This window comes from Pinus tabuliformis, chromosome X, assembly GCF_031772625.1.
Source record: "Pinus tabuliformis cultivar Carrire ecotype Pingquan chromosome X, CPIR1, whole genome shotgun sequence".
Taxonomy (NCBI): Eukaryota; Viridiplantae; Streptophyta; class Pinopsida; order Pinales; family Pinaceae; genus Pinus; species Pinus tabuliformis.
Genome location: NC_142308.1, coordinates 1,191,919,059 through 1,191,931,438, shown reverse-complemented (window position 1 = coordinate 1,191,931,438; position 12,380 = coordinate 1,191,919,059). Strand labels below are relative to the sequence as shown.

The 12,380-nt window shown below is 41.0% G+C and overlaps 1 protein-coding gene across 1 annotated transcript; it reads right to left on the bottom strand.

Annotated features, from left to right (window-relative positions):
* Positions 1–10,104: 10,104 nt before the first annotated feature.
* On the bottom strand, positions 10,105–12,121 carry LOC149144210 (uncharacterized). The gene is made up of 2 exons (XM_089449323.1): positions 11,090–12,121; positions 10,105–10,929 (listed from the first exon to the last, which is right to left on the bottom strand). The coding sequence occupies exons 1-2, from the start codon at positions 12,114–12,116 to the stop codon at positions 10,277–10,279; spliced, it is 1,680 nt and encodes a 559-aa protein (XP_089305449.1). The 5' UTR covers positions 12,117–12,121; the 3' UTR covers positions 10,105–10,276.
* Between the last annotated feature and the right edge of the window lie 259 nt (positions 12,122–12,380).

Genomic DNA, 12,380 nt, shown 5'->3' with positions numbered 1-12,380 from the left:
TATCCCCTTGCAGCCTCCTACTAGCTCATTGTGCCATTTCTCTGCCACCTGAGCCAACCATGTGGTCTCTCACCCACCTGTAATGATCGTATGTTTGAAGGTGGGCCTCCCGAATCTAAAGGTATGTCTTGTCATTTGGTAATTGAATATGTGGTTTACTTACCATGGATACTTATGGGTATGGATTGATGGGAGGATTTGGCGGAAAGAGTGGGCTTAGTTTGTGCTCTTGTCTCTTTGATCTCTTTTGGATTTTACTGTTGGATCTTAGTTCCATGGGATCTCCTTCATTGACCATTTGGTTCTATGGTGGTACTACTTGGGAAACCCCAACTTTGGGTGCGTGGTCCTGCTCCTTTATCTGCATATATTACTCCCTTTCCACTCACTATATCCCATTCATCATTTCTCCCACCTGGGTCCACATAGGGCCAACCTCCCTATCCCCTTGCCCCCACCTTAGGTCAGGCCTGGAATGATGCCCCGGATGTTGAAGTAGCTAAAAGAAAAAGAAAAAGCATAATTGGCCACATTTAACAGGAAATTGTACCACAAAATGCAAAAGATGGCCGGAACAAAATAATTAGCACGTGGGCAAAAGCCAATACATGAGCTCTACCCCGATCCATGGTCATCACCCTAGTTTCATAGGCCCTAGATGAGCCTCCTTTATCATTCAGGAACCCATGATTGTTCCAACCCCTAGAGGGAAATGAACTGCCCTACCTAAAAAGGGTAATCATTGCCATATCTTACACATCATGCTCTTGTCCTTTAAGCCCCGAGAAATTAATTCAAGAAAATTCATAAAAGGCAAAAGGCATATAAAGAAGGGTGGAAAAATCAAGGTCGAGGCACCTCATGTACCACGATTGCTCCCTCTACACATTACATACCCAGGTGTGGGATTCCCCTTATCCAACTACCCCTATGCCCCAATATATGGCCCAGGGTTGCCCCTCTCATTCCCTATTCCATTCCACTTATTTATCACTTGCCACCCTCATTAGAGGGATGTACCTTGGACATACTATCCCCTTTAACGGCTGAAACCACCTAATAAGGTACTTGGTTAACCCCCTTTGAAGCTTGGAGACACTAGGACATACCAAAGCCCACTGCGAAAGGGCATGCCATTATGAAGTGCCCACTTTGTTATCAATGATTTGTAAACACTTTACCTGATTATTTTAATGACTGGTTGTACTGGAAGCCTAGAGGATGCATTAGATCTTATGCAGGATTACAGGTGGTTTCCATTTGGGTTTGGTATCCCTATACGATTCCTAACCCCCAGAGGTCTACATGGGCACATATAAGGTGTGCATAGAGAGCCATTGACCTCCATAGTAGCGGACAACACTCCACAGATCTTCATCAATGCTCAAAGACTACTAGCGATCCACTTTGGGATGATGGTGATATACTTGGTACATTATGCCCAGTAGGCCCCCACAGGAGACCCACACACTTGGCAGGTGTCCTAGGACTTGTACGATGCCATGACAGCATTCATTCCACCACTTGAACCCTTGCAAAGGATCTACAGGCATCTATGATTCATATGGAGACCCATGGGGTCATTTATGTGCCCTCAGACCCACTGGGAGCACCACAGGTTTACTACTTGGAGAACAACGGGCCACCCCCTTGTCCATCATATTCTAAGGAATTTATTCCTCAGTATAGCATTTCAGGACATTATTAGGCCTTTGGAGGACCCCACGACATATACATATTATTATTGGCCCCTTGTGAGGCTTATTTTTACACTTGTGAGCTAGTTTAGCCGACTTGTCACCAATAGGGGTTTTATTTGCACATTATTTTATCATTAGGGCTAATGTAGGCCCATAAGCTAATTCAAACTCCTTAGGAGGCTATATATTGATGTTAGATACATTCATTTGGATTATTACTAGACTTGGAATCTCTCTAATAATAGAGAACTACGCATTTTTCCTCGGAGGATTTTTTTTGGAAATGGATGAATTTTGACGTATGGATTTGGGCTATTTTTCTTGTCTTGGAGTTTTGTCTTGCAAACAAAATGTTGGTTGGATATATTCTATAACGTTGTAAGTAAATTTTGGCATTGTTATTCTTGTGGTTGCATACTGCTAAAATTAGGGCTAGTTGCTGCATAATTGAAATGTGGAATTAAGCTTGTTTTAGCTAAATTAATGTATGGGCCAATATTATATGAATGAAATGTCCTAGAAATTATTTTTCTCGATAAGCTTGCATCATTTGCTTTGAAGTATAAATGCTTGAAGGTCACTTTTCTTTTCTTTCTCTCAACATTGGATGAAGTTGACTTTTCGGGCCTCCCTGATCAAGAAAGCAAGTTCTTACTCATCATCATCCTTGACTCCATAGCCCCAAGTGAATTAGGCACTGATCCCTCAAAAAGGTTGAACATTTTAACCCTCTTTTTACCCTTTTCCCCTTTTTCCCTAGGTCTAGCCCCATTAGGTCACCTAGGGCATCAATTTCCCGAGAATTAACCCAAGGAAAATTTCTGATCTCCTACAGGCTACTGCGTTGGTGGGTCCCCTCCCTCTCCTCCAATTTTGAGGCAATTCTAACAGTGGAATCTCCAGGAATCCAAAGCCCTAGCTCTAGCATCGAATTTTGCCTAGGCATCCCCAAGGCTAGACCTCAACAGGATCAATTCAACCTTTGGAAGTAAATATTCTTATTTGGTCCTTTCCTTTCACCTTGTCAAGGATAGGAACATCATTGGTTGCTACATTCCATCCCCGAACCTGGACTGGGTCCACTTAGCCCCATGTGGTCCCACTTCTCAATAAAGATTATTTGTCAAGGACCATTTGGGAATCCAAGTTTCCCAAGGATTATAGGGATTAAGAACCTCGTCTATAAGCCTATTCCTTCTCCCTCAACCTCCGATCCTCACCCCTTACCCCTGGACGACCAAGTCCCTTGCTTAAAGAGCAAGCAAGTTCCATTCTTCACCCTGTTAGTGTCAGTCATTTTTGCCTGCCACCAGTGATCAAATGTTCTCTTTCAGCATTTCCATTAGGGTTTAGGATCAAGTTTTTGCCATTTTACTAGGTCCTCCATTCAAAAATTTTGGTCATTGGTTAGTATGTCTAGGGTTATTTTCACTTTCTCAAGAATTTTTACATGTCGGTCACTTTCATCATTCACTTGAGTGTATCATCATTATGAGAATATCATCATCATGTCAGTCATCACCATCATGATTTCACTTAGTCTAGTGTCTCCATTAGGTCATTAAGGTCACCAACACTTTCATTTCATGCATAAATCCAACATAGCATGAGTTGTGATAAGCAAGTCTTTTCAATAAATTCTAATTTCAGAGGTAATTTCATGTTTCTATATGTAATAAGTACTTCATAGTTGCAGTTTCAAAGTTCCAAAAAGAAGGTACATTGTTCATAAGAAGATACAAAGTCCAGGTTACAAATGTCCAAGGCTGCCAGGTTCAAAAGAATGAAAGTCATGTTTTAAAAAGACATGTGGGGCCCATTATCACTCAAAAGAGTATTATGCTATGTCTATAAAAGCCCAAAAAGACTCATACACACTTCATTTGCATTCTTATCTTACCTTGTTATCGAGCTCATTCCTCCTTAGGTGAGAAAACACGGGTTTTTCAACTTAATGTGGCAAAATTTGCTTGGCGCTGCACATACAAGCATTGCATTGTGTTTCTGGAGGAAGCATTGCGCGTAGAAGCACCACGCTGCGCACAGGACAGAGTCTCCCAAAAGTCATCAAAAATCACTCAAATCAAAACTTCAAGCCTGCATTCCAGTTTCTTCATCCTCTAAGCCTCATAAAAAGTAAGTACACTCATTTTCATCCCCTCTTCCTTTGGCAAAACAAACAAATGATTGTGAGTTTAGTCCTCCAGGGTTTTCTATGAATTTCATGTTTTGAGCTTGCAAATGATCAGTTGGAGCTTTGAAACCCTAAAATCACTATCCCTATACCTCTATTTGCATGCAACCCATCATCCACATTCACCAACAAACCACTTCCCTTCATTCCACTTCACCTCCCAACAAACCCTAGACCTAATCTATCAAACTGGGCAGTTTCCCTAGCTAGGACTGTGTTTAATTCTCCTAGCTCATCTCCCTCATTCATTTCCCTTCATTTAACTTCCTAAGGGTTCCTAAAACCCATGTCCATCTCCCAAAATTTCCCTACTCCCATCTCCCTTCCCTAATTCCCTCATTTCAACACTTCAAACACTTTTCACTGTTTTTCCCCTTTCCTATCATCTAGGGTTTCAAAATGGAAGGAGACTCTTCACCATCAAAGAAAAGAAAACATCATAAAGGGGGGAAGATTCTGAGGTATGAGCCCACAAATTGCAATGAGATCAATTCTTCACCATTCATAATACAATGCTTTGAAGATGTTAATTGCCTAGGGTTTTGTCAAAGAGTGGGAGAGGTAGGTTTTCTCATTGATTTGATTGCCACCAATCTGAAAGGAGAAAAGGCCACCATTGCAGGGATTGATTTCACATTCTCAGTTGATGCCATCTCTCTTGCCACAGGGATACCAAATCATGGGGAGTATTGGTTCAAAGGCATGAGCCTAGACCTTGAGCAATACAAACCCTTCTTGAAATCACCCTACAAAGAGGCTCATTCACACATCATTCCATTCAGATACTTGTTGGAAAAGTATGCACCACTGATGAAGGTTGTGATGAAGTTTTTCACTTGTGAGGGGAGGTTTTCCAGGTTGTATCAATATCACATTAGGCTGCTCATGCACTTCACAATTGTGAAACCTCTTAACTTGTGTAACTACTTGTGTAGAAGTGTCATCAAAATGTTTGAAAAGGTGCAAATGAAAAACAAAAAGCATTACCCTAGCCTTTTCCACCACAGTTTGATAAAGATTATAGTCCTCCATCAGTTGGCAGAAAAGAACATAGCATGGGATACCTTTATTGAAGCAGCCTTGCAGAAGCATGAGACTACTTCACCAAGCCAGCACCAAGACACATTAGCACAGCCTATGGAGGTAAGGTCATCAAACAAATCAGAAGAGGTTCCCAAGCCACCTAGACTTGAGGTGACCAAACATATTAGAGAGGAAAAAGACTTGTGTTTGCTCCTCAAGTTGAGGAAAGGGCCAAGCTTTCTACATTAGCACAACAGGGATCACATTTGCAGGATGAGGAGCTAATTGAGCATGATTTTGACCTAGTTGACTTGGAGGTAGCAGATTATCATTCAACCTTGCAACAAGCTATCAAAGAGAAGGATTCCCAAATCATGGAGCTCCAGGACAATTTGGCAAGGGCCAAATTTATCATTTCTTTCCTTGAGCAAGAAAACATTCAACTCGCGATCAAACAGCTAATGATGGGAAAAGAGCAATTTAGGATGATGAGGCAAGAGGTCAAAGGTAAAGCAGTGCTAGAACATGATAAGCATGATGAACAGGAGAAGTAGGTTGGAAGGAAGAGGCCTAGGACAATGGGTCTCAAAAAGGCATTGCAGAAAGAAAGAGACCAAAACCTACTAGTAAAGGATTTGAGCAGTGAAGACAAAATTGCTATGGAAATCAATGAAGACAGGGAATTTTGGCTAGACAAAGTCAATGGCCATCTAGAGAAGCTTCTTGAAAAGGCTAACAGGGATAACCAGATGTTGAGGCACATGGCCCACCACTACCAAACCAGAAACAAGATTTGCAACATCAAGGTCAAACAAATGCAAAACAAGCTAAAGGGAACCCTAAACGGCAAAAATGAGAAGGACAAATTGGAGATGTTTTTTTAGGCATCCATGATAGCATAGTACATCTCATTTGGCACTTCTGGACCAATTTTGGGAGTTTTTTGAGCATTTTTGGTTTTTGGTAAAATTTGGTGCAAATTCAAGAAAATGCACTAGTTATAGAAAGGCAATGCCTTGGCGTTGCGCTTTTTCCTCATAGCTCCAAATGACAAGTGGCTTGCATTTCTAGAAAGTTGATGGCCTCCTCTCAAAACCCATTTCCTCAAATTTTTCAAACAGGGCTCAGATTTTGAGAAAAAGGGGTCAAAAATCAACATTTTGCCCCTCTTTTTGACATGGGTTGCACTTCTGGAGACACCTTGGGAAAATGAGTTTTTGGAGGCCTTCCCATGGGTTATTTTCAAAAATTCAAGATGTTCTAGAAACTAGACAAACAAGGCTAGTTTGTCGTTCATTCAGATTTCAATTTTGACTTCAGGAAGGCACCTAAAGATGGCCCCAAACGTAGCACTGCGCTTCTGCAATTTTCTGAGAGTTTAATTAAAAATTTCAAAGTGTAATTTCTCAAAATTTCTAGTTCGATCTGGGTAAAGGTCAAATTGGTGAAGTAAATGAATGATAGAGTGAAAGTAAATGTAAATATGATGTAGTCATTTATGGGTAGCCTTCGTTTGATGTAAATTGATTTTCATTTATGAGGGAAGTTGCAGTCAAAGCTAATTGCAGAATTTGTTTCAACCTCCCTAGACATTAGGGTTTGGTTGAAACCACTCATGTAACCACTCCTAAAGTCATGGATTTGACCCTTGAGCCTAAGGAGAAGTTGTTTTTGGTATTTATGTATCATTTTCTCAGTCATTGCACTGGTTGGACATTTGAGGAGACAACCATTGTAGCCTGAATTTGACATTTTTGGAAATCAAAGGACATAGTTTGCATCTATTATTTAGGAATTCCTGTGCAGTAAGTTTATGATGTTGTTTTTCCTCTGTTATTACTTTATATGAATGATTTTTAGCTTCCTTTTCCATTCATCATCTCTTCAATAGTTTTCCTTGCAGTTGATAAACATAATTATTTTCACTAAGCTCTGTTTTGATGGAAAATTATTATATGTTATTTTCACTCTTACTTAATGAATTTGTGTTTCATGCTCATTAAGACCTTCATGCTTCTTATCAACACCATACTACATCGACAAAACCTAAATCCATCACAAAAGTGCTGCTACCTTGCTCCTTCATATCTTTGTTGTTGTAATCCCTTGACCCTCTGACCTGGCTACCTAGTTTTTCTCCCTTATCCAGCAACAAAACCCTAAATTTTCCAAAACCTACCTGAGCCTAGCGATCTAGACTAAAATCCTTTATCATCCAGTCATCTCTCGGTGATCTAAAAATGGGGCTCTTAGGCTTCTTGTCTATCGGCTCTTAGGGATGAATGCCACCTATTTGGGGTCTATCGGCGCTTTGAATCCTTCAAAACGGTCGCTCTGTGTTTACACAGAGAATGCTGCCATTACATGGAAAAATCTGCAGAACATTGTTCTTCCCGGACTTGAAATTCTCATAACCCCGCTTTATAGGGCCATCGGGTCCGCCTGGGAATGGCTATCACATATTGCAATTGGCCTGCTCCATGGTTTTCCCTTTGTATTTAAAATATATTGAAACGGCGAAAATTAACGTAAAATGGCTCCCTCCGGACTTGAAACATTATACAAAGGCATTTCGGAACCCTTTCGGGTCCGTAATATCGCATCAGGATTAACTCCTTTGTATTTCATTTAATAAACAAAATACGCATTTACAAAGGAAATTGGCGCTTTCCGGACTTCAAAACATATCAAATTTCGTTTACCGCCCCGTCGGGTCCGACCATCACATCGGGCATATATCTATATATATATATGTGTGTGTGTGTGTGTGTGTGTGTGTGTGTGTGTGTGTCGACCCCGCTCCACTGTAATGTGCCAACGTGATATTGCGATGCAACTTGTCGCAATCGCATATCGCATAAGCCCGCGGCCTTCCCATATACATGGTTCATGCCAACGCCGATTGCGATTATCGATCCGCCTGTCACCGCCGATGCGATATGCCGATCGGATCTGGACCATTGATCGGCCAGATCTGACGGCCCCTGTGCAACCATTGTTTAAGCCTCTGATAGCCTTGTTTTCATGGTTTTCTTCATGTTTTCAGCCTCCGATAGTGTTATCTGCCTTCTCCATAACTTCTCCTTTTTCGGTGGTCTTGCCCTTTTGGGAGATTTGGAAGACTTAGAGGGTTTTTAGACCCATTATTCAAGGGATTTTGCCTCTTTTTCCTTTGAAAAAGGGCAGCTTCATTTTATGATAGCTTTCCCATCTGAAGTCCGTTTTCACCCATTTAAGTTGCGTTGGATTTAGAATGGAGGGATCCCTGAAATGAGACTATTTCTGAGTACAGCCTGCAACTTTCATTTTCCTCTAATTTACAAAGGATTTGTGCCATTTGGCACCTTTTACCTCTTGCATGAAGTCTTTTAGACTTAGAGGTTTATCTAGAATCCATTTTTGGATCACTTGGTTGTGATTCCATAGAGAGATCCCTCTCTGGTTTGGTAGGGCTAGCTACCAAATTGAAAGCTTGGTCTATGGTTACCTCCGTCGATCTCCTCATCAGCCTGGGACAATGTGGGGGATAACATTTTGGCGTCATTGTCGGGGAAACAACTATTATATCATTCCTGGGGTTAGTCTATTAGTGCTTTCAACACTAGTTCTGTGGATGACAGATTCCAGTATCCAACGGAAGGCTGAATTAAGTAATCACATCAAGTTCAAGGCGTAAAAAACTCTGGCTCCTAAAAGATACACGAGGTCAAATCCTGACCCAAATCCACCTACTATTGTTGATGATCCAGAGAAGTTACTTAAGAAACTCAAAACTCCTATTCCTGAAAGTGAACCTAGAAAATTGGTAAAAACTACATCTCTACCTGATCAATTATTGACTGTTGAAGATATTTGTTTTGATATTTAGTTTGAGCAATCTTTGTTTCGATCTAAATCTGAGTCTTCCCTTTCGGAAGTGGTTTTTGATCCTATTAGGTTTGATTCCTACCTCCCTTCTGCTAAATCTCTCTTTTCCAAAACTGATCATGAGTTGTGGTTAAATTTTGATAAACTTCAAAGCTTAGCAGACCAACTTCAAATCACTACCAAGAAAGCTTACATTCAATATCAGCTTGAAAACCTAGCTACTGCTTCATCCTCTACTTCATCTCCAAACACATCAGCTACATCATCTGCCATTGTTAGTTTACCACTATCTCCACTAGTGTCATCATCTCCATCAACATAGCCTATTGTAATACCTACACAACCCATTGTAGTACATCTACTACCTCCTCCAGTAGTCATGGCACGATTTGCTCCTTTACTATTACCTGGTCAACTTGCTGCCCTACCTCAAAACTATGGTCAAAGACTCCCTCTTTTGATGGAACATCAGAGATTACAGCTCAGCAACATGTTGACAAACTGATAGATTTTATTGACCTTGAAGAGGTTGATGAGGAGGATGCAAAGATGAGAATCATAGCCCAGAGTTTTTCCGGAGATGTGAAGAAATGGTTTCATAGTTTGGCAGCCAATTCCATCAATAGTTCCCAGCGGTTGATAGAGTTATTCTTAGCCTGGTGGCAAGAGAAGAAAAATCCATTACAGATTTTGGTTGAGTACAGTGCTATGAAAAGAAACTCAAATGAGACAGTGCAGGAGTTTACAACACGTTTCAATGTGGTTTATAATCCCATTCCTAATGAAATCAAACCTCCCCCTGGTTAGCCCTCCTCCACTATCCTGATGCCTTTGATCCATACATGGCATATCAGCTTAGGGAGAGAGATCCTGCAACTTTGGAAGAAATGCAGCGCAATGTTGTAAGTGTGGAAGCCAATTTGCTTATCAAAAAGTCCAAAATCAAATCGAAAAAACCTGAGAAGAAAGTCACCATTAAGGAGGAATCATCTTCTTCTTCTAAGGTAAAGCTTGATACTCTGATTAAAACAATGGAAAGGATGATGGACAGAATGACTATTGCTGATAGACAAGCGGAGCCTTCGATAAGGAATCTGAATTACAAGGGCCAGCAGCAATGTTTTACAACTCGGACTCCGACTCCGACTCGGCCAAGGATCGACTCCGACTCCGACTCCGACTCGGTAATGACTCGGCCGGCTCGATTTCAATGACTCGGTCGTTGTAAAAAATACATTAAATATTTATTTTTTTTATAAAAAAACATTATTTTAAATATTTTAAACATAATTTTAAAGATTTTCATTCAAGTTTCCAAACACACAACATTATAATATACATGGAAGACAACATATGATCAAAGTAGGCTCATGAACCAATCCATTATATCAAAATGGTACCCAATGGCAATAGTAAATACATAGTCAACTGTAGTCTGTCATACATGATCAAAGACTCAAGAGTCAAAACAAAATACAAATAACCAAGGAGGCTAGTAGCTACTGCCAGAGGAGCCAAGATCATCTCGACCAATCTCTGGATCATCATCATCAGAGTCAGACAAGGGGCCCCATGGCTCCTCCTCATCATCATCGTCTCCAACTGCAACTGTAGAAGTGGTGCCAGTACCACTAGGCTGTGCAGCAGATGCAAGCTGAGATAGAGTACAAATGCGGCTGCGCTTCTGTCGTGGCTGAGCAGAGGAAGGCGAAGCACCTACAACTGGAGTCCTACTAGCTGGCTGTGAGACTGAGGCTGGTGGATCGGGATCTGCATTCAACTGAACAGGCTGCAGTGGATGTTCAACATCAAGTTGATCAATCTCAAGATCCTCATCAGGATCAAACTCTGGTAGACGACTCTCCACTACCCAATCTGATGTTGGATCAATGTCTTCCAACACAATGGGATCTGAATCAGGTCTTTTGTTCAGCAATTGGTTCCGTCTGAGCCGAAGGTTGTATTGGACAAAAACTAGATCATTCAACCGTTTTTGCTCCAAACGGTTTCTCTTCTTTGTGTGAATCCTCTCAAAGACAGACCAATTGCGCTCACACCCAGATGCACTGCAAGTTTGACTCAAAATACGAATTGCAAACCTTTGCAATTCAGGGCACTGGCCACCAAAGGCCTCCCACCATTGTGCTGCAAAAAACATAGGAGTGTAATGAATTATGAGTTAGATGAAGGCTGAAGCTCAACAAAATTACAAATTATATCTAACTTTCAAATTATAAATGATTTAACAAACTTTAATAAAAAAAGTAAAACCATTAAGAAATTGAAAATTGAAATTTTTGTTTACCTGGCTCATCTGCTTCTCTTGCAATCTTTGCTAGGTTCTTCCCAAAGGTACCTGTTGCATTGCTGAAGGATGTGACCTGCTGATGTATCAGCAGCTGATCAGACTCCGATGGGACCATGCGCTCAATGCAATCAACCAGTCCATCTCTGACCTCCCCCCTCAAAGCTCCTGACTCCTTAGCTTTATAATGATACCGTGGGTTCAAAAAATACCCAGCTGCATGTATAGGGCGATGGAGTTGATTGTTCCATCTTTCATCAATGATTGCCCAAATGGGCCCATACTTTGCCACTCTATCCTTGTATGCTGTCTTTATTTGCTCCTTTGCTTGATCCATAGCCTCATAAATGAAGCCCATAGCCAACCTTTCCCCATCCACCAACCGCAACACCTTAACTAGTGGCTCAGCAAGCTTCACAATCTCTGCTGCCTTTCTCCAAAAAGTTTCATCATGGACTTTCCTTTTCAATTCTCTGCCTTCTGGTTTGTTAGACCAACTGCTTTGATTCCATTCATCACTGGAAAACATCTTTTGCAAGTTTCTATGTTGGGAAAGCATAGATTGCAATGTCAAAAAATGTGTAGCAAATCTAGTGATGGCAGGCCTAATAATATCCTTGCCTCCAGTGTGTTTCCTCATGAGACTCAAAACCAGTGTATGATTGTAGATAAATTTTGTTATGCTTTTGGCATTATCTACAGTGTTTCTGACCCAATCTAATTTTCCAATATCCTCAAGCATGAGGTCTATGCAATGTGCAGCGCATGGGGTCCAAAAGATGGTCTTGTGTTTTTCCTCTAACAGTCTACCAGCAAGAACATAGTTAGAGGCATTGTCTGTGATGATTTGAACAACATTAGCCACCCCCACATCCTCAATAACCTCATCCAATAGCTGAAACAACAAGTGGCCATCTTTTACCTTATCAGATGCATCAACTGATTTTAAAAACATGGTTCCCTGTGGGCAGAAGACAAGAAAGTTTATGATGGTACGGTTTCTTTGATCAGTCCATCCATCTGACATGATGGTACACCCTGTTCTTGCCAATGATTCCTTGAAATCTTGCAAATACTCATTAATTGATTTAATTTCTTTCTGCAAACGAAACCCCCTTAGCTCTTGCATAGTAGGGCCTTTGAAGCCTTTTCCAGCAGCATGTATGGCCTCAAACATAGGCTCATAATATGGTGAACGAGCAGCATTAAAGGGGATATCAGCATCATACCACCATCTAGCTATGTAGTCACAAGCAGTCTCCCTCAATTCTTTCTTCCAATGGTCATCTAA